Below are 23349 nucleotides of genomic sequence, written 5' to 3'. Positions count from 1 at the left end.
CTCTTCCAGGCCCCTCATTTATCTGTTAGAGTTGAAGTTACAGTGAATGCTCTTGGTGGGACCAGTCCTAAAAGGGAAGAGAAGGAATTTCCTGCCACCCCTCCCCCCCCCAAAGAGAGATAATTTTCCTTTTGACAACCATAAATTGTCCCTTCAAAGATCCAAAGGCATTAGGGGATAGGGGGAGGGGAGAGTCCACGCCACCTGCTCTGCCTCTTGACATCACTGTGCTCTGGAGGGGAGGGAGTTTATGGACTGATTAGATGTTGTTTTTAGCAGCAGCTGGTGGAGCTGTCTCCTCCTCTCTTCCTCTCCTTCCTCCTTCTCCCCTGAGTCACTGTCCAGCCACCAGCAACAGGCAGGGAGGGGAGGGAAGCAGAGAGCTAAGGTTCTCCTTGGCTAAGCAGCCCTGACCCCTGAGACAGTACTCTGGGTCATCAGGTCAAACCCTCCCCTCAGGAGCTGGCTGAGTGCTTTGGAAACAAAGGCATCAGAGATTCTTTTTTGGGTTTGTTTTCAAAGATAAGAAAAATGGCAGGGACTTCCCTGGTGGTGCAGTGGTTAAGTATCCACCTGCCATTGCAGTGGACACGGGTTCAAGACCTGGTCCGGGAAGATCCCACATGCCGCGGAGCAGCTAAGCCCGTGTGCCACAACTACTGAGCCTGCGCTCTAGAGCCTGCGAGCCACAACTACTGAGCCCAAGAACTACAACTTTTAAAGCCCGCGTACTAGAGCCCGTGCTCCGTGACAAGAGAAGCCACCGCAAAGAGAAGCCTGTGCGCCTCAACAAAGAGTAGCCCCCGCTCACCTCAACTAGAGAAAAGCCTGCATGCAGCAACGAAGACCCAAATAAAAAAATTTTATTTATTTATTTAACCCAATTAAATAAATAAATAATGAAAACAATCTTTCTGTAACCAAAAAAAAAAAAAAAGGAAAGAAAGAAAAATGGCTTCATTCAAAAGAACCTCGCCCCAGCCCCCCACCGTGGAGCATCACAGGGTGAACCAAACTGAGAAGCAATTCTCAGCTACTGCTGCAACACTCAGGCCTGGAATTCTCTTCCAGCTGCCCAGGCTGCTGTTGTCATGGTAGTTTGAGGTTTCTGTAAATGGTGAATGTGTGGTTCACAGGCAAAATAACCACCTGGCAGACTGGAAGGGAAGAGGGGTAGGGGGCAGATTTTTCCATTTAAATTCTAGAGAGGCCTCCCAGCTACTTGCAGGTAAGGCCCCCCAAAAGCAGAATGGAAGCTGCTGCTGCTGCTATTCAATTACCTCCAGAAACGTGTTGGTCCCTTTGGAATTACTATAAAGAACCAGAGACTTATACGGGTCTCAGAAGACTACTGACAACACCGTATAGCTAAAGGGCAATACCTGAGACTCAAAAAAAGGAAGGAGCGAATATACCAGAACTGTTATGGGTGCCAGGACCTGATTATGTTTGAGTGCCACTTTCTGTTTTTTGCTTAACGGTATTCATAGATAGAACATTTACTGAGCATTTACTATATGTCAGGCACTGTGAGAAGTACTTTATATTGATTGCCTCACTTAATTGCCACAAAAATCTTACAGGTATCTAACATTAATATGATTCCCCTTTTCCCAATGAGGGCACCAAGACACAGAGAGGTTACTTAACTTGCATAACTAATAGGCAAAGAAGCCAAGGTTTGAACCCAGGTTGCCTGACTCAGACGTTACACTGTTAACCACTAAGTTACGTTGCCTTGTATCATCTTCTGCTGCTATACTAGAATCAGAGAATGGGGGAGGTGGAAGGAACCTTTAATGACAGTCTAATCTAATGCCTCATTTGGATTGGGTGGGTGAAGAAAAGGGAGAGCCTGAGAGAACAATCTTGCCCAAGACCTCACAGCTTGATACTTTCATTATCCCGGCTGCCAGCCTCCAGGGCTGCCTCTAGCATTTTCAAGCACCCCTTATGTGTAAGGCAGCAGGTGGCGTGTGTGGCAGGGAGGAGGTGGCAAAGTACAAAGTTAAGAGGCACTCGGTTTCCTAATCTGTAAAATGAGGAGTTGAACTAGAAAAACCCAGGGCCAAAGGCATTCGGAAAGTCTGTGACTCCAGGTCATTTAGAATCTTATTAGGAAACAAGACAATTACACATAAAAGTGCATGTAACCACAATAACATAGACCATATTATTACAAGAGCATTACTAATTGCCAAATGAACAACCAGGGAGTGAGTACTACAGACGTCCAGTGGAGGGAGAGAGTCCTATAGTCCAGGAAGACATCCTGGAAAAAAATACTTAAGCTGGTCTTCAAGAATGGGTAGAAATTGAATAGAGAAAAAGAAGCATTCTCCAGGCAAGAGAAATGATAGGAGGGGAGAAGGGGTAGGATTTACCACCAATAGTACTGAGACCCAGAAAACAGTCAATGCCAAAAGGAGCTACCTAGGTCAAGCTATGATAAGCTACCTAGGTCAAGCTATGATAGACCTATCTAGAACTGTATCCCATGTGGCTTTTTGCTACCCCATGGCTTTAGGCAAGTCATTTAATCCCCACCTTGAAGGGACGTTAAGGAGTCCCTAACACACAGTAGATCTTCAATAAATAGTAGTTAATAGCAGCAATGTAGATTTTTCATCCTGTGTTTTTCATCCTGGCACCAGTACAACCTCATCTGTACCATTCTTCTGCCCTCCGTAGTGAGGCTTACATTCCCATGTACCCCAAAGATCACAGGCTCTCTGAGTGTAGGAATCCTGTTGGCTTCTCTCTATCCCTAGCACCCAGCCTAGGCCTGGCATGTTGTTTGAAGCACAAAAAATATTATTGAACTCTATACAGCATCGCCACCAACAACCAAAAGCCGTAGCTACACATAACAAGATGAATAAATCTTTAAAATGTAATATTGAGCAAAGGAAGGAAGACATGAAAGATTTATACAGAATAATTTTATTTATGTACATTTCAGAAACAGGCAAATCTAAATGTTAAAGTACTGAATATACACCTTGGTGGTTAAAATATGAAGAGAAAGGAGGAAATTCCTACACAAATCAGGATAATGGTAACATTCAAGGGGGAGGTTGAGAATAACTGTCGGCTTTTAGAGTTCTGTCAGTGATCTACATTCAGTTACTTGAACTGGGTAGTGGTTAGATGAGCAATTCTTTAAGCCATACATTTGTGTTCTATGCATCTTTTTCTGTATATTTCATAATAAAAATTTAATGTATATCCTTAAAATACAAATATACATATATATATATATATATATATATATATATATATATATATAATTGAACTGAACAATTAGTGTATACTGGTAGATTCCAGTCAGACCCCAAAATACAAACAGCCAAAGAAGCAATGGTGCAGCTTTACCATTCCAGAGACCTAGTGCTGGTGCTCAAATAAAAACACAGGGGCAGGGGTTCTGCATCTACTTCTTGCTTCCCAGGGAGAACGCCCTGCTGAAAAGAGTCTGGATTTACACGAGAAACACAGGCTTGCAATCACCAGCGTCCTTGCTGAATGCTGAGGCATGAACCTACAAACCAATCTTAGGACTGGAATCTTACAGGCATTTGCAAACCACAGAATTAATTTTCAGGGTATGCCTCATAGCTCAAGTCAACATTTCCTTTTGGTATTTAAAGCAGCCACATAGAAAGGATCACATTTGAGCAGATTTGTGCTCCAGCTGCCTGCAGTCCACAGCAAAAAACACAGATGATTCACTCGACTTGGTCCCTAGCAGTTCCTTTGGTAATAAATTGGTGAACAATTCTACTTATGCCCACCCAGATCATCAATTTTCACAGACTGTAGGACAGGTCTGCCTCCCAACCAAAGAGTGTGACTTCCTGAACTCAATTCCTCTTGTTCATGGCTATAAATGATAGAGAGAATTTTTCTAAGCCCTAGAATGCTTGTAGTTCTTTCCCAAGTGGTGATCAGCAAGTATGTACTGAATGACCACCATGTGCCTGTACCACCTGCAGACCACTGAGGTGCATATACACTCGTTTCCCCAATTCTAGTCTCTTCTTCAGCAGTTCACCTAGGATACCACGACACCTGCCATCTGAAAGCAAAGCTCTGGTCATGTCATTACTTGCTCAAAAGTCTTCAGTGATGGGACTTCCCTGATGGTGCAGTGGTTAAGACTCTGCACTCCCAATGCAGGGGGCCCAGGTTCGATGCCTGGTCAGCAAACTAGATCCCAGATGCATACCGCAACTAAGAGTTTGCATGCCACAACTAAGGAGCTGGTGAGCCGCAACTAAGGAGCCCGCCTGCTGCAACTAAGACCCAGTGCAACCTAATTAATTAATTTAAAAAAAAAAAAAAGAAGTCTTCAGTGGCGCCCAACTGCCAGCAAAATAAAGTCCGAACTTCTATTCTCCCAACAACCTGGCTTCAGCCTACTCTTTCAATCCGTTTTCACACAGTTCTCAATGTTACCCAAAAGAATGGCTCCTCCCCACACACTCCTGGCCTCTACTTCTTTGTTCGTGATGCTCCTTTTACCAGTCCCTCCCCATCCATTTCCACACGTCTAGGTTCTTGCCTCAAGGTACATCTCAGTGTCACTTCTACCAAGTCTTCCCAGAATTTCTGTTTCTAGACAGATGGATCTTAAGGGGGTTTTTTTTATCAACAATCCTTTGAGAACCTAATGAAAGCTATGAAACCCTCCCTATAAAAATATACATACACATAGAATTAAACAGACAATTTCAGAAATCCCTTGAAGCCAGCCCATGGACCCCAGATTAAGAGCCCCTTATTCTGTCTCTATCTTAGAGAACTAACAGTTATTCGCTCAGATATTGACTGAAAATTTACCAGTCTTTAGGAGCTGTGCTGGGTGCTAGAGACACAAAGATGACGTCACAATTATCTCCACAAGTAGTTCACAGGCTAATGGGAGACATTCATATACATTATACATTATACTGTGATAAATGGTTTAAGATAAACATAAGGTGGGGAATTTCCTAGCCATCCAGTGGTTAGGACTCAGTGCTTTCATTGCCAGGGCCCGGGTTCAATCCCTGGTTGGGGACCTAAGATCCCACAAGCCGCACAGTGTGGCAAAAAAAAAAAGAGAGAGACCACATAAAAAAACCATAAGGTGAAGGACAGTCATCCCACTGTGTCCACAGGGGACTGGTCCCAGAACCCACCTCAGATACCAAAATTCAAGGATGCTCAAGTCCCTTATATAAAACGACATTGTATTTGCATATAAACTACTATACTTTAAATCATCTCTAGGTTATTATAACACCTAATACAATTAAATGCTATGTAAATAGTTGCCAGCGCGCATGTAGCAAATTCAAGTTTTGCTTTTTGGAACTTTCTGGAATTTTTTTCCTGAATTATTTTTGATCCACTGTTGGTTGAATCCTCAGGTGTGGAACTGTGGATAGAGGGTTGACCATACAAACTTCAAGAAGGGACAACTTAAGGGGGAGGGGCCAAGACGGTGGGGTAGGAAGACCCTGAGCTCACCTCCTCCCATGGGCACACCTAAATTACAACTATTTATAGAGCAGCTATAATGACCTGGGGAATGACCTGAAGACTAGCAGAAAGGATCTTCTACAGCTAAACGTATGAAGGAACCACAACCAGATGGGACTTGAAGAGCGCCCAGAAAACACCTTTACGGGTCCTCTACCAGAGGCCCTTAGCTGTGAGAACTCACACCATTCACTCTATGGAGACATGCTATGTGGATGAGCATCGTTTTTGCCTCTATCTAAAGATTCAAGTTGGAACCTACAATAAAGAGTTTATACACAGAGGCTTTGGAAGAACCAAGCCGAACACTGACTCTGATTAATGTGACTGCAGACATTCCTGAGCTGGATGTTGTGTCTATAGAGGCTGACTGGCCCCCTGCTCTGGAGGACTAGCTTTCAAATTTGGAAACAAAGAGTAGGGTTTTGTGGCATGATGTGGACATCCATTCAGTATACACTATAAAATGGTTGTTGGGAGCTTCCCTGGTGGCGCAGTGGTTGAGAGTCCGCCTGCTGATGCAGGGGACACAGGTTCGTGCCCCGGTCCGGGAAGATCCCACATGCCGCGGAGCAGCTGGGCCCGTAAGCCATGGCCGCTGAGCCTGCGTGTCCGGAGCCTGTGCTCCGCAACGGGAGAGGCCACAACAGTGAGAGGCCCTCGTACTGCAAAAAAAAATAAATAAATAAAAAAATAAAAAAAAATGGTTGTTGAACCACCATAACGGTGTCTTAGAAACGATTTGCATCATGTTGATCTACATATTTTAAATTTGTTGTAACATCTCAGGAGCTATACATGTGTATATTTTGTGTTAAATTATTCTAAGGGAAAAAAAAGGGATGACTTATGAAACTTTTATCTCCCCAGACTAGAGTGAAATTTCTTGAGGGTAAAATCCTCGAGGGTAGTATCATATCTAGTACAGTGCACCCCACCCCATTACATATTTTGTATTCGTGCAATAACAGAACAGAGCCAATGAGACAAAAGAGCAAGTTATAGGCACAGTCCCCACTGCCATCACCCACATGTACCAGAGGCCTCTGAGATCCAGTTAAGGTGGTCCCAACTTTGAACACTTATGCTGTACAAATTGTACCAGCCTAATTTATGGTTTATCTCACCCTGACTTGATTCAATCTCTGCGCCCATGAGGAGAAGATACCATAAGATGTTCTATCTTAACTCTAAATAGTTTCTTTTCACCAAGAAACACTGTAATCTAACCACATTCCTTTGGAGATTTGCTGTAGCCGTGATTCACCTGTCACCCTTCCTGGGTGGTTGACAGATAGATTATCTGTACCCCTCCAGAACTAACACTTCATTAGTAGGAGATTAGGGCTTTCAAAGATCATATAGCTGAGGGAAAGAAGTAAGTAGTTTTAGGTTGGATATGTGATTTTCTTTACAAAAGCTAAATTGATTGAATGTGTTTTTAAACTGGGCTTATTGGTGTATGTTGGAACTCTTCCATAATTTATTAATTCTGCCTTTACTGCACCTCAGAAATGCTCCTTAGGAAACTGACAAACACACAACAGTGCCTTGCAAACATTGCAAAAGAAGCAAAGGTGCCCGCTATATGGTATGGGTCCTGCAACAGTGATTGTTCTCAACCTTTTATTTCTTAAAGCCTAACAATCACTCTGGTCCTAGGTTTCCACTATTTTGGAAACAAAAAAATGGGCACTTATAATGAGACAGACATTTATAGGTTTACATGCAATCTGGCTTTTTTCCCCCTCCTGCTAGAATAGAAAAACTAATTTTACTGAATTATGGTTTTTGTAAAAATAATTGTCATCCACTGGATACCAAAACCTCTCAATTAATAAAACTACAATATGACATATATTTTGCAAGATAGATAAGCTCACAGAATTATCTTCAAAAGCCGTATCTTATTGTATACGTTCTTTAGGAATTATGCCTTTTAATGTGACACAAGGTCACTAACTCAACTAATACAATCTGATGCTCACTGTAACATTTTCCAGGGCACCTAGAGGAAAAGAAATGAATAGATTTTTAGAAGTTCTGTTCTTGTATTTATTTTTTACATGAAGTTTTTTCAGGACACAAATAACTGCATTAATATTTTGGGAAGTTAGTTTTATTGCACATTAAAGACAAGCTGGTGGGTAGTGGGGATTAAGAGAAACAAATCCCTGAAACGTAGAGTTGACAGGATGGGACGGTACTCCCTCTTTGCCCACGACCTCTAAGTCACTGTGTTGGGGTACAAGACCTTTTGAGAGTCACTGGTGCAGAACGCTAGTGCTCAGAAGCAGAGGTGGGAGGCCGAGGGCAGAGTGGGCCTCTCAGCAGCCACCAGATCAATACAAGTCTTCAGGCTTCACAGCATCTTCCTCCCTGACACTTTTCTCAAAGCTATGCTGCAGCTTATGTCTAGGCAGGAAGGAAAAACCAAAATGTCACCACTGTGAGCCCAATGGAACCCCACAGGGAACAAAAAGAACCTGCCTCCTAATTAGACTGCAGCCTCAGAAGGAGGCCCAGCTCCGCACACAGACAGCAGCTGAGGGGTGTGAGGTAGAGAAGCCCGGCCCCGAGGCTGTGTAACCCCAGGCTGTCACTGAGTTGCCCACTCCACAGCCTCCAACACCTTCCCTCTAAGGACCCAGGGCACTTAGAGCAACCTGTGTCTTGGAATGAAGCCACCGTCCCCGAAGTGGGTTCATGATAGATTAATCCAATTCACCATTCTTAAATGGCCTACTTGCAACACCACTGAAGGGCTAGCAGGAGGGAGGCAAGGGAAGGACTGACTACAGATAATTTTTATGGAAAGTCTTGCAAAGATCCAGGTTTCCATAGTAGATAGTATCCACTGAAATGAGCATTAGATTGTTTTCACTGGGGGCAACTAACTCTTCCAATTGAAACTATTATTATTTTATAACCAAAGTATATTTTTATACTGTGACTTGCACCATTAAGTGAGAAACAACAGCGTGAGCAATTCCTCGTGCCAACTCAAAATACCTCTGCGTGCAAACACTTCGGCATTTAGACCACAGCACCCCCGAAGAAAGAAATTGTAGGAGGCCTCAGCACATTCCCTAGATAGTTCTGTCATCGATTCAAAAAGCACCCCCAACGCCCCGCAGCCCCCAGCGTCCTACAGAGCAAACGCCCTTACCTTTCTGCCAACACACACGACTTGGCTGTCCTTCTCTTCCATTGCCTGATTCTCTCAAATCCAACTCCTGTGCTCCAGGTTCTAAAGTGAAACTATCTTGGCTAAAGTAAAGTTGCTTAGGCGGTAACAATCCCCTCCACCCCACCTCCTTGCTTTTTTATTTTTTTGGACATCAAGGCCAAGAGAAGCAAAGGGACTACTTTACATTTGCATAGAGCTTTCTGATTTGCAAGCCACCCACACATCGATGATCTCATCCAGCCTCCTAACAACCCAGTGAGGTAAGCCTACTCCCCCTACTCTCAAATAAGGTAGGGCTACCTGCTAGGACTGTTCCGGCCGTGTCACACAGTAAGCACACGAGTGCTAACTACTAGCCGTTAGACACAGCAAATATTATTTAACTCATTTTATTAGTGAGAAGCTGAGACTCAGAGGTTGGACAGCTGATTCCAGGCCTCTAGGAATCTGAAGCAAGCTGGGAAGACAGAAAGCCTAGTGCAGGACTCTTTCCACCACATCAGTACAGACCCTAACGGTTTAAAACTTGACAACTACACATTTCCACGGCGGCTTAGCCACGCTGATAAGAAGGGAGCCCGAAGTCCTGATTCTGTTCCCAGTTCTCTGCTAGCCACGTGCTCTTGAGTTTTAGTTCTCTGGACCTTTGTGTTGGCTTCTCCATAATGAAGGCAGACTCACTTTTTTTAAAAAAAACAACAAACAATGGAATGTCAAGCTTCCAGATGAAAGGCTCTGTTACAAGTACAAAGTATCATTTAATTACACTGCTGCTCCAGTTAGCTGCTTCCCAGCTCCTAACTCCCACTGGGTGGATTCTGAAACCGCATAGGAGATTATGTCAAGAGGGGAGAACAGGAGAAACATTCTCTCCCTGAACTTTCTTAAATGGAAGAGAGGAACAAAATGAAAGGCCCATTTTCCAAGGAGGGGGCTGGGGCAGTGATCTTTCCATTAAGTGGACCTGCATAAGAATCTATAGATTATTTAACGCCGGGGGTGGCTGTGGAATGAAATAAAGGAATCTTTGTGCAACGCCAGCCACAGTTCCCTCACTCTCTCCCCACCGTCAGGCATTTAACACAACTCTTTAATCATCAAGCTCTAATGCACCCCATCTGTGCACGGGTTGTAGCCAATGAAACTGCAGCCTGTGCTGACTTTGGCCTGGACTTGTGAAGGAGCCTTTCTGCCCCAAAAGGGGCAGAAAGGAGGACATGAGGCCAACAGTCTTCTTTGCTCATCACTTGTCTTCTCCCAAGCCTCAAGAGCCATCCATCTGTTTATCTGACCATTTATTGAGCTCTTGCTATCGGTCAGATTCTGACCCAGAGATACAAAGCTAATAGGACATGGCCCCAGGAGGAAAAGGATGTGTAAGAGCTCCTGTGAGAGAGGAAGGAGGTAAAGAAAAACGGATGCTTTTGGCTGAAGCACAGAGGCCCGAAACACCCCTATCTGCATATTCAGGGAAATGTTGCTTAGTTCCAAGTGGTTGGAACATACAGCAAGGAAGCAGCAGGGACCCTAACTCAAAAGCTAGGCTCTGCCAGATCATCCAAGGCCCTGTGTACCAAGCCAAAGAGGTAAGACATCAACTCTGAAGGCCATTGTCATCCCCACATACTCCCTTCTGACCACTTCACAAGGCCCAACTCAAATACCACCTCTTCTAGAAATTTTTCTTGAACACGCTCAAAGTAATTGCTCTCCCTTCTTTGAGAACTCAAGACCTGAGTTCTTAGACAACTTGTATGAGTCTCAGCTTCTCCATCCATATAATATATGACTAACATCACCTACCTTAAGGCCTTCTTATGAGGGTTAAGTGAGATAATATTTATAAAGTGTTAAGTAGCAGTTTTTAGTACAGAGAAGGTGCTCAAATACAGTTTATGGTTACCTCCACTTCTTCCGATACACAGTACTTTTTTTTTTCTTTTAATAAATTTATTTATTTATTTTTGGCTGCATTGGGTCTTCGTTGCTGCGTGCGGGCTTTCTCTCTAGTTGCGGCGAGCGGGGGCTACTCTTCATTGCAGTGCACGGGCTTCTCATTGTGGTGGCTTCTCTTGTTGTGGAGCACGGGCTCTAGATGTGTGGGCTTCAGTAGTTGAGGCTCGCGGGCTCTAGAGTGCAGGCTCAGCAGTTGTGGCTCAAGGGCTTAGTTGCTCCGTGGCATGTGGGATCTTCCCGGACCGGGGCTCGAACCCGTGTCCCCTGCATTGGCAGGCGGATTCTTAACCACTGCGCCACCAGGGAAGTCCCCACAGTACTTCTGGGTATTAAAAAGATGTCTTGGCTTCTACTCCTCTGGAGATTTCCAGAAGTAGGACAACTCATATTTTCCCTCCAAGCTTCCAAAGTGAAGAGGACTGACTCCCCTCTCCTCTCACTGACATAGCCTCCCCACATCCAGGCTCCAGGGGTTCCCCAAAGGTCCAAGAGGAATCTGAGACAAGATGAGTTAGCTGACAGAGAAGGAAGCTATAGGCTGGCTGGAACACAAATAGCATAGAGGACAGTAATTAGCAGAAACCTAGAGAAGGGAAAGTGGGCCAGAGACCAGGACTCTGAGGGCTGCAGGGTTCAAGCCTTTTGGTAACCCTAGACCCTAGAAGAGGCCTAGAAGGAGGAGTTCTTCCATCTGCAGTCCTGATTTGAGAATCCCCAGTAACAGACGTGGTTGTTCAAGCAGCTTCTCCACTTCCTGTCAGATCAGCCAGCTGGACAGGGCTGCTCTGTAACTGCTGATCCTTCCTCCGGCTCTGCCCGGGGCTACCGAGCCAGAGGCAGGGAAAGTGATGCCACCTTTTCTAGCAGTTCTTGTAAACAGATCAAGAACACTAAATTTTTTTTTTTTTTAAACTTTGAGTCCGCATGAATTTTTCTTTTTTCTTTTTTTTTTTACTTTAATGGCATGAAGTCCAGGTTCTGAAGAAGAATGCTTTTTAAAGCGAAAAGTCCCCCATGAGCTCTTTCTCCTTTTCCTGCAGCCTCTAGTAAAGCTGTTTCTCCTCCCTTGGCAAGGAGCTTGGGGCCAGGAGGGAGCAGCTCCCCTCTGAACGCTGCCTGAAGGAGCCAGTGTCTGGACTGCTCAACGGGACCTTAGGTTTATTTATTTGTTAATAATCCCCCCACCCCAACTTCAGGAAGCAGGTGCCAAGGCTCCTCAGGGAAAATGGGGTTCCACTCTTTCTTCTGATTGTGACCAAACGTCATGCCATTTCACCTCACGTAGAAGCCCGAAAGGTCCCGACAAGCCAGTGGGTCAGCTCTTCACCAAGCCACTTTTGGTCCTCCAAAGGCCACCCGTTTTAGTAACTAAATCATCTGGTAACCTTCCCTAGGGGCTTAAAAAGCAATATTCCCCTCTCTCATTTCAGCCATTAACCTCTCCTACAAGAGACCACCTTTCTCAGAATTCCTTTCTAGGCAGGCAGCACCCTACATCGCATGCATCTGCCAACACAGCCCAGGCAAGCAGAGCGCAAGGCTCCAATCCCTTTAGCCCCTCTCCCCTCCGGCTTGCGAGCCCCCAGCCCCCACAGACTCAACAGGGATGACATTTACTTTCCAAAGTTACAGATTAAACGAGTACACTCTCCCCCTAACTCTGAGTTATTTCTCAGCTGAGTGAGACAGCCATTTGGGTGAGCCCTCCCTGGACAAAAGAAGGAATACAAATGTTCCGGGCCCTTTGGCAGAGCTCATAAACGTCTGCAAACCTAGGAGCCAGAAGTGCCCTCCCCCAAGGTAGGCAAGGAAGGCCTGCAGGGAACATGTACCTTGGAAATAAGTTCATCATGATTGGCCAAGTGGGCTCTGCAGTGAATGCAGCTGTAGGTCCGGTGGCAAGAGGGCAGATATGCCTGGAAAGTCTTGGATCTTGTCATCTTCACCATTGGCGCTGCTGAGTGTGGGGTGAACTCTGGGGCGGCCCACGAGGCACTCCCACAGGATGGGTCGCACGGGAAACACCGGAAGACACAGGTAAAGGCCGTGGTTTGGCAGGGGGTGGGTGTGGGGCAGGCTCCACACACTGGTGATGTCTTCAGAGGAAGGACCCTCAAGCAGAGGTCTAGGGCTGGTTCTCAGCAGCCTGCAGTGCCAAGATAAGGAATATCATTAGCTGATGGGGCTGGGCTTCCTGCAAAGCCAGTACAGTAGAGTCCAACTGCCACCCGAGAGAGGGCAACATTTACAGGATAAAATGACCCCCCTCCTCTGTTCTTACACTGTGCCAAGATGCCCCATGAATAAGAAAGAAACCAATGGAGATCCCAACATTGCTGCAATTCTAGAGTCGGAGGTTCAGTATCAACTCAGGGCTCTCAGGAGTTACCCTACCAACATCTAGGAAACCGGCATGATCACCATTCCTAGGGAGCCCTAGAAAAGGCCAGGCTTAAAGATATGCTACCTCCAACCCCAGGGAGAGGACTCCTAAGGACTCCTAAGGATCTCCTGATCCAACCAAGATAAATGGCTTAGAAAGTTTAGTCTCTAGAGATTTGCTACATCAACTGTCACAAGTGGATTTCTCATCCATTTCCAGATGCCAGGAGTCCTCCAGCACTTGCAACCACCATCTGAAGAGGCAACAAACCCCACACCACCTTTTGCTTATGAACTAAGCATGGGATACAAAGGATCAAGTTCCCAACCAGCAGGATCCCTCGCGGCTAGCCAGTACTTCTAGGAGAAGTGATTCTGTTTGTAATACCTTGACCAGAAGTAGATGCTCAGCACATTTTTTTTTTTTTTGCGGTATGTGGGCCCCTCACTGTTGTGGCCTCTCCCATTGTGGAGCACAGGCTCCAGACGAGCAGGCTCAGCGGCCATGGCTCACGGGCCCAGCCGCTCCACGGCATGTGGGATCTTACCAGACCGGGGCACGAAACCGTATCCCCTGCATCGGCAGGCGGACTCTCAACCACTGCGCCACCAGGGAAGCCCAGCACATTTTTTTAAAGCAAGTAAATTAATGAAACTAATGGCATAATCAGGATCCTGCATCTAAAATTCACAACGACAGTGAATCTGACCAGAATTTCTCTTCAACTCTCAAATTTTCCATTACTCATCCCAAGCATTTTTCCTTCCATAGCCTCAGCTTTTTTATTCTAATGGGAAAGAAGGACACTGAGATAGAGGGGTGGCTCCTAGGGCCACCTAGGGTATGTCCAAGTAAAGGTCTGAGGGCAAAACCCCAAGGTCTGAGATCCACTCCGTTTCTCTGTGGCTCACATACCTGAGGCTTCTGGACCTACCTATTCCCTGGGCTTCACTAACGGGGGTGGTGTTCTCACTTGCCTACCTCCCAGGAGAGCCAGAGTGTTAATTAACGCCTGCGTCACACTTTGAAGATAAAATTATTTAGAGAGACAGGGGAGGAAGACAAACAAAATCAGATCTTCCTTGCTGGATTATGCCTGGGATCCATCTGGATGTTTGGAGAAAGCCCACAAATCATAGTCCTTTTTTTTCCTCTGAACCTCACTGGAACCGAATCTTCAGCAGGGAAGCTGCCCTCTTCCCCGACATCCTTCCCACCATAATGTCACTGAAGGCCACTATACCCCTGGGCCGCCACAGAGCTTCCTGAGTGGCCAACACCACTGGCCAGCACTAGGCTGAAGGACAGCTATGGTCACTATCCTTTACCCTGCATGTCCCTTGAGGAACTGAGCCAAGCAAGCTCCACATCCAGGGTGACCAATTACACAAGATGTCCAACTGTTGAAGGGATTCAGACCTACAGGGGCCCAGGCATAATGTCTCCCCTGCTCGGTCTCCCACCGCTAATTTTAAAGATGAGTAATCAGATTAAACTGAACATCACAGAAATACTTCAAGAATGTGGGGGTGAGAATTAACCTCCCCAGCTTTGCCTCGGAGGTAGGCCTGGCCATAACAAGAGATAACGTGACCCCCTGGATCAGAACCCCTGCGTCTCACCCAGGCATAGTGGAAGTGGAAGGTGAGTGGTCAAAACGAAAGCCCATGGCGGACCAATGTTGTTGGGTGTTGAAGTGGAAGAGGTGGTAGAAAGGGCTAAATACTCCACTTGGGGTTTCCTGAAATATCCTTGAACCTTCCAATACTCCTGTTCCACTCTCAGGAAGGACAGTATTTCCAGGAAAGGAAGGGATGATAGGTCAGGGGGTAAGGAACAGGAAAGACGGAGGCAGGGGAAACGAGCGGGAGGCTTGCCCCAGGCCAGCCACTTCTGAAGTCCACAGCCTCAGCTGCCCGGTGGGGAGCTGGAGGGGCACTGGCCCCATTCGCCTTATACAAACGCTGAAGGAAGGAAAGGAAACAATGAGCCCTGGCTGCCAGTCTGGGTTTATAGAGCAGCCACAGGGTCTGTTTTCTTACACATGCTGACGGCTTCTAAATTATGCCTTTCCCCAGAGTAGAATTATTTCTTTTCTCACTTCTCTTCTGTAGGAAACCCAAAAAAAGTTCACCGGCAGGGGTTTCTGCCGGTTTATGCTCAGGTTCAAATGTGAATCTCAAAACTTATTCATAGCTACCTTTGGAGAAATCAGCATTCATAGTCTGCATTAAATGTGAGTATGTCACATACAAACACATTCATTGCACACCACAGCTCAGAACTTAAAAAGAGACCATGCAAGCAACATCGCAGGCTGCCTGGTGTTGGAAAAGCCCCAGAGAGCCTAGGCTGCAGGCCTTGGACTTTGCCCTATGGTCATTCTGGTCCTCTCACTCTTTGCTAGGGATTGACAGGCACCCACAAAAGTGACTCCTTACCCAAGAAGGAAGAAAAGAAAAAGTGGCTTGCTGAAATATGAATCTTGTCCCACTGGTACAGGGCAATCAAGAAGGAATGAGAGGGCTTCCCTGGTGGCACAGTGGTTGAGAGTCCGCCTGCCGATGCAGGGGACACAGGTTCGTGCCCCAGTCCGGGAGGATCCCGCGTGCCGCGGAGAGGCTGGGCCCGTGAGCCATGGCCGCTGAGCCTGCGCGTCCGGAGCCTGTGCTCCGCAACGTGAGGGGCCACAACAGTGAGAGGCCCTCGTACCGCAAAAAAAAAAAAAAAAAAAAAAAAAAGAAGGAATGAGAGAGGGAAAGTGGAAAGCAAAGTGAAGGAGGATCAAGAGGGGGTCCTCGTGCCTGAGAATAAAGGAGAGAACGGACTGAGAAAAAACGTGAGAGCTAGGGGCCGAAAAATAATCACCTATTACTGTCTTCTTCCCTCTTAAGGGAAAATATTAAAAGCTGCTTTAAAAAGAAGTCTGTTTTTTAAAAGGAAGTAAAAAAGAAGTCAGTTTTTAGGAAGGAAGATGAAACAGATGTTTGTTTGGTTTTTTTTTATGGAAGCAATTAAGGGTATGGGGCTATAGAACTCACCACATTTTAATTTTTGCACTCTGGTACCTGTTAATGGGGCCACAGGCTCCATGGGGCTTCATGAGTCCAACCCGCTGAATATATTGTGGAGTCTAAACTGATTTCCAACAATAATCAAATGAGCTCGCTTTTTTAAAGCCTCAGGGCACGTGTACAAATTAAACACCATTTTAAATGAAGTAATAATCCATCACAGTGGAAATTAAAGGAAGATTTGCTACCACCTCCAGCTGGCTCCCGCTGGGCAGCATGGAAAGCAAAGATGTGAACTATTATGATTAAAAACAAAGACCTTAGGTACACCACTCTGAGAGCCAAACGCATAGGGAGCGCACAGCAAACCTGGCCGTCCCACCTCACGGACTGGCCTTTTCCACAAGGAGCCACAATTGCAGGTGGAACTCAAAACAGAACCTTCTGAGTGTCCCCAGGATGGAGGGGTAGGAGGTACGAATTCCTCAGATAAGTCAGGAAGGAACTGGAAAAATGATGTGGGAACAAGATTGTACCGCCACACACAGAGCCACAGAAACCGAGAAGGCAGAACTTGCCAGGGGAAGTGACACCTCCAGCCGCAGGACAGGACCACCCCTAGATGTGCCTCAGCGTTGCTGTTTTTGTGGGGTGTATTGGAGGAGGGTAGGTAAAGACTGTCTGGAAAAGAAGTGGCCTCTGGAATCAGAAGCCAGCTCTACTCCGTTCTAAATGAGTGACTTTGGCAAGTTATTCAACCACTCTGACCCTCAGCTTCCCCAATTCTAAGAAGACCAACATACACAGGGTTATGAGGATTAAATGAGATTGATGTAAGTACATACAGAGTGCTGGCACACAAAACACGCCAAAATTGTAGCTATTATTATTTTTAGTGGTTAATGAATTTTTTAAAATACATGTTGCTACTTAAAAAGAGAAGAAAAAGAAAAAGGAGGCCGAAGAGTTCAGAGACATACATGGTTTTCCTGCCACTTCCATTAGGACTCTCTAGCTTGCCTTCAAGCAAGGTAGATGGTACTACTGGGATGACGTTTCTCTAAACCTAGAATTCTCTTCTCAAGGTAAGACAAGGTGATGATGACACTGGAGGAACCATAGGAGTATCCCCCTAAGAGGTGGTTTCCCCAGTGGCCATGCTCCCAAAGGCCCTAAAAGCACTGCCAGGAACACAGCATCTCTGATTCACACAGCCCTGGCAGGCCCCTGAGCCTCCCTTCCCCCTTAAATCCACCCTCTGCATTTCAGCCAGTGTTATGCATTTAAAAAGCAGATCTCACAAACAATAAATGCTGGAGAGGGTGTGGAGAAAAGGGAAGCCTCATACACTGTTGGTGGGAATGTAAATTGATACCTCCACAGTATGGAGGTTCCTTAAAAAACTAAAAATCGAATTACCATATGACCCAGTAATCCCACTACTGGGCATATACCCTGAGAAAAACATAATTCAAAAAGAGTCATGTACCACAATGTTCACTGCAGCTCTATTTACAATAGCCAGGACATGGAAGCAACCTAAGTGTCCATCAACAGATGAATGGATAAAGAAGATGTGGTACATATATACCACAATGGATTATTACTCAGCCATAAAAAGAAATGAAATTGAGTTATTTGTAGTGAGGTGGATGCCCTAGAGTCTGTCATACAGAGTGAAGTAAGTCAGAAAGAGAAAAATACTGTAGGCTAACACATATATATGGAATCTAAAAAAAAAAAGAAAAAAAAATGGTTGTGAAGAACCTAGGGGCAGGACAGGAATAAAGACGCAGACTGCATAGCACCGGGAGATCAGCTTGGTGTTTTGTGACCACCTAGAGGGGTGGGATAGGGAGGGTGGGAGGGAGATGCAAGAGGGAGGAGTTAGGGGGGTATATGTATATGTATAGCTGATTCACTTTGTTATAAAGCAGAAACTAACACACCATTGTAAAGCAATTATACTCCAATAAAAACGTTAAAAAGAAAGAACTAAAGGAGGAGGAAAAAAAAAAAAAGCAGATCTCACCATGTCATCACTTTCATGTCCTTCAGAAAGGCAATACGGGACAGTGGGTAAGCAGATGGGTTCTGGATATTTAACTAAAGAAAACAAAAACACTAATTCAAAAAGATCTATGTACCTGTATGTTCATTGCAACACTATTTACAATAGCCAAGACATGGAAGCAATGTAAGTGTCCATCGATAGATGAATAGGAATGTGGTGTATGTGTATATATATATATATATATATATAAAATGGAATATTACTCAGCCACAGAAACAAATGAAATCTTGCCATCTGCAGCTACACGGTTGGACCTGGAGGGTATTGTGCAAGGTAAAATAAGTCAGAGAAAAACAAATACCATATGATTTCACTTACATGTCTAAAATACAAAGCAAATAAACCAACATAATAAAACAGAGTCATAGATACAGAGAACAAACTGGTGGTTGCCAGAGAGGAGAGGAGTGGGGGGACAAATGAAATAGGTGAGGTACAAACTTCCAGCTATAAAATAAATGTCATGAGGATGAAATGTACACATAGGGAATATAGTCAACAATACTGTAATTACTTTGTATGGTGACGGATGATGACGGATGGTAACAGGTCTTATTGTGGTGATCATTTCATAATGTATAAATGTATTGAATCACTATGTTGTACACAGAAAATTAATATAATATTGTACGTTAATTATAACTCAATTTTTAAAAAAAGACGGGTTCTGAAATCAGACTCCGAGGGTTTCAAATCTCAGTTCTAAAATTTTCTAGCCGTGTGACCTTGAACAACTTACTTAACCTCTCTGGACCTTGCTCTCCTCATCAAAACCTAGGAACACTAATATTGACATCATAAGGCTCTTGTGAGAATTAACTAAGCTAATACATATACAGTACTCAGCATATGCACCTGGCATGTAGTAAGCACACAATAAATTCCAAGTGCGTATTACTGCTGACAACCATTGACATCCATGAATGGCATCCATGAGAGACTCATCTCTCATACTCTGTATACTCCATTTATTTGGACTGATATTTAAGGGTCTATTGTGTGTCAGGAACAGTCTCCTAAGTGTTCAGATTTGCCAACCAAACTCTCTGTAGTTCCCCCGAATACACCACACCTGCATTTCACCCTTCCGTGGTTTTGTTGATGGCATTCCCTCCATCTGACATATCCTTCCCACCTCCTCACCAGGCCCTTACTTGTCCATTAAGACTCAGCTCAAATATCCCCTCAGCATTGGACTTATTGACCCATCCTCTGTGCTCACCTCCATCTTAACATTTACCCTATTGAAACTGAAATTATTCTCGTCTGCCTCTGTATCCTCTACTAGAGGTAAGTGCCAAGAGTAGGAACCACATTTTAGTTGTTTCTGTACCCCCTGAACTCGGCAGCACAGAGCATACAGTAGCGGCCACCGTTGGACTGAACTACCCCTGCTTCCCCTTGGGCTGCTGACTAGACCAGTCTACTCATCCATGTGGGTAGCACAAATGATTGAGGCTCCTCCCTTCCCCCCCTGCCAGTAACAAAGCAGGACGCAGAATGACTCTGGCCACATGGAACCCTATTCTCCCCGATAGCCCCCACTCAGATCCTGTGCTGAGATGTCCATAACTACAGTTCTTCTAGGCAACAGAAGGTTTTTTTAAGTCCTGGATGTTAATCAAAGGCCTGTCATTGGCATCCATGCCCATTTTTCACACTCACAGGGTCTAGGTTAAAATATACTATAGTAAATATTTATATATATATAGATACACATACATACACATATATATATATCTGTTGAGGTAACAGCTTAACCATTTTCCAGCTTTCTCCGTCTCTTACTTATTGTAGGAACTCTTAGAAAGCCTGAAGAGGACTTTATGCTGACTGTAAGGACAGGAGGGTAGGAGCATGGCTGAGTAGTCTGTTCCAGGAGCACAGAGAGAAGCCCTGATTGGAGGCAATAAATAGGTGGCAGTGGAAAGGGGACAGGTAAGCCATTTCTGGGACTGGAGACAGAAAAAAACAGAGAGACAGAATGGCTGTGGAAAGCCCCTATCCCAAGCGGGTAGTCCTCCTTCCCCATTCCTAATCTCACCAGAATCCTGGACTCAGACCAGGGAGCATAGAGACCCAGTTTCCCTGGGCTGCCACAAAGAGAAGTGGGTGGTGGTGTCGTCCACTGGTGAGGAGGACAGGATTAGAGACAGATGGACTTGGATTCTGTTTTGGTTCTTCTCACTAGCTGCATCACCACTGGGCAAGTTGCCTGAAAGGGAATAACAGTGCCTACTTCATGGAGGAGACAAAAGCATCAAATGACATAAAGCAAGTGAAGCATTCAGCATAGCACCTGGCACATCATTAGTACTCAATAACCTTGATTAGCTGTGATCATCCTTACCAGGAAGGGAGAAAAAGCGCGGGAACTGCTCCTGTTCACAAGACCCAAATGAGCAGTGCTCCTGTCTGCCCGGTTGACTGAGTCTGTCCTCTTGAGCCCGTGAGCCACAAATATTGAGCCCACATGCCACAACTACTGAAGCCCGTGCACCTAGAGCCCGAGCTCCAAAACAAGAGAAGCCACCGTTTGGGGCTTCCTTGGTGGTGCAGTGGTTAAGAATCCGCCTGCCAATGCAGGGGACACGGGTTCGAGCCCTGGTCCAGGAAGATCCCACATGTCGCGGAGCAACTAAGCCCCTGCGCCACAACTACTGAGCCTGTGCTCTAGAGCCCGGGAAGCCACTGCAGTGAGAAGCCCGCGCACCGCAACAGAGTAGCCCCCGCTGCCGCACCTAGCAGCAACAAAGACCCAACACAGCCAAAAATAAATAAAATTAAATTAAAAAAAAAGAAAAAGAGAAGCCACCGCAATGAGAAGCCCGCGCACCACAACGAAGAGTAGCCCCAGCTCGCCACAACTAGAGAAAGCCCGCGTGCAGCAACGAAGACCCAACGCAGCCAAAAGTCAACAAATAAAAATTAATTAATTAATTTAAAAAAAAGAGAAACCACTCTCTTTCATAAACAAAACCAACCATTCATCTCTGTGCTGGATACAGGGCCTAGTCTTGATTTCAGGATTATCTGTCAGATGATAATCCTACATGATCTCTAGGATTCCTTCAGCTCCTGAAGTCCTGATTTCATGTTGTAATGATGTCTCTGCCAACTGAACCCTGCCCCATAACTGAGTACCCATCCACCCACCTTTATTCTGTTAAGACCTTGATTTCAGCGAGGTCACAGGACCTGCCAGTCTTGCAGAGTCCACTTGGACGTGGCTGGACAACATCTGTTAGCAAAGCAATATATTTATCACATGGTCCTTAGTTCAGCACTCTGCCTTCGAGGCCCCCATATGAGGCTTACATCTGTTAGAACATGGCATAGAGAAGAGGTACTTCCCCTTGAACATTCTGAAACCTGCATGTAATTTACTAGTTATTACATAGAAGTAGCTGTTGCTAGCTGGCTATGAAGAGATCAGATATCACTTTGGGTTGTTTCTACAATTTCAACCAAAAATGATCTGTCCGAAGATTTATTACCAAGGACACTTGGCTAAAGTTCATCAATGGCTTCCTTCTTTTTCTTATACAACTCCAAGATCCAAAAAAGGATTTAAGTGGCTTACAAAAACATAAACAATACTATACTATTAAAATAGATTAAGAAATTACAGTAGGAGGAATAAAAGAACAAAAGGAGGGTTAGGACACAGAAATGCATACTATTAAATTGCTTAATATTTACTGAATTTCAACTGCAAATTTGGCTTTGAGCTCCCCAGTAACCAAGGCAGGAAAGAAAATACCAGCAGTTATAAGGTTTATATTTCCTATGAAATAAAAGCATCTTGGTTGTTCATGATACAGATTTTCTGAGAGACATTTATTTCTCCTGTGGGTGGTCACAGGAGACAATGAGCAACCCAGTGGACAGACCCCCAGCGCACATCAGCCCTTCCCACCATGTAACCCTCTTGCAAGACTTTCTTAGAGGCCCCTCCATGAAAACGGACAGCGTAATGAACACCAAAGGGCAATTCAGTAAAAGGGATTCTACATGGGGTCAAATCAGGGCAGCCCAAGGACGTGGCAGCCCAAGGACCCAGATCCTGATGGTCTGGCTGGATCCAGTGATATCAGCTCTCCAGAGGAATGGAAGAGCTACAGAGCCTTCTGGCAATGCTCCATGAATATCATTTATCACAACCAGGCTTTTGAGTAACAAAAATATGGGCAGCCTCCAACATGCCAAGTCCAAACACTAATACTTTTGAATGCTAACACTATTTGGCTCTGGTGCTGCCTTCGGCTCTCTCATGGGCTGTTTTTTCTCTGAAACTCTCCCTTATGGGCCTCATCTTGTCCCTCTGGGTTCTTCTGTGTCTCTGACTGAGCCTCAATCTCCCTGGCTGCTCTTCCACCATATGCCTAGGTGCTTCCCGCCCCCAGCTTTCTCACCCATACCCAAGTCTTCTAAACACCTCTGTCCCCTGCTCCTGAACCCTGGATTCCTTTCTAAAGGGGGCCTCTTTCTGGCTCCTGGGAAGGCACTTCAAACTCCCAAAGCCAGCACCATCTTTTCCCTTCCCCCTGATCCTATCCCCTTCACCCCACTTCTGTTCCTTCCTCCTGAAGGCCCAGCTGCCCAAGCAGGAAACACCGTTTATTCTCTCTCTCTTCTATGTCACACTCCATCTGTCCCCTAGACAGTTGGTTGTGCCTCTCAATCCACCGTCCCGTTGCCATCCCCAGTCACAGCCAGCACATTGTGTGAGCACCGTCCTCTCTCATCCTGAACCTCCTAAACTGGTATCCCTGACTCAGCTCTTACCTCTCCAGTCCATTCTAGAATTCTATTTATACAGCACAATCTGATCACATCTCTCTCATGTTTCAAAGCCTCCAGTGGTTTCCTAGCAGCCTACAGGACAAGGTCCAACCCCTTAGGTGGCACCGAGAACCTGGGCCCAATTCTCCTTATCTTCTCATCACCTTCCCACCCCACTCCAAACCTGCTTCCCCAGCTGACCAAGCTCGTTCACTACCTTTTCTCAAGTTATTTCAGCCTCCTGCAAAGCCTTAACCTGTCTTCTCTGCCCAGTAAATGCCTGCTCATCCCTTAATATCCAGCTCAAATAAGACCCTAAGCAGAGCTGGGGACCCCCTTCTTCCAGCATGCAAAAAACTATTCTCTGGAATGGCACTTTAACATACCATCGTTGTGTGTCTCCCAGACTGGAAAATTCCTG

General features: G+C 45.4%; 1 protein-coding gene across 1 annotated transcript in view; it reads right to left on the bottom strand.

The window, feature by feature from the left end:
• The window catches only part of YPEL2 (yippee like 2), a 46768-nt gene extending 25498 nt beyond the window's left edge, over nucleotides 1-21270 (bottom strand). The window contains exons 1-2 of the mRNA XM_007449071.1: nucleotides 21128-21270; nucleotides 12505-12818 (exon numbers count right to left, since the gene is read on the bottom strand). Coding sequence (XP_007449133.1) covers nucleotides 12505-12621 — 117 coding nt within the window. The 5' untranslated portion in view covers nucleotides 12622-12818; nucleotides 21128-21270. The remainder of the gene's footprint in view (nucleotides 1-12504; nucleotides 12819-21127) is intronic.
• Nucleotides 21271-23349: the final 2079 nt, after the last annotated feature.

The sequence above is a fragment of the Lipotes vexillifer genome, unplaced genomic scaffold (assembly GCF_000442215.2).
Source record: "Lipotes vexillifer unplaced genomic scaffold, Lipotes_vexillifer_v1.1 scaffold433, whole genome shotgun sequence".
NCBI classification, from domain to species: Eukaryota; Metazoa; Chordata; class Mammalia; order Artiodactyla; family Lipotidae; genus Lipotes; species Lipotes vexillifer.
This window is presented reverse-complemented; position numbering and strand designations above follow the sequence as displayed.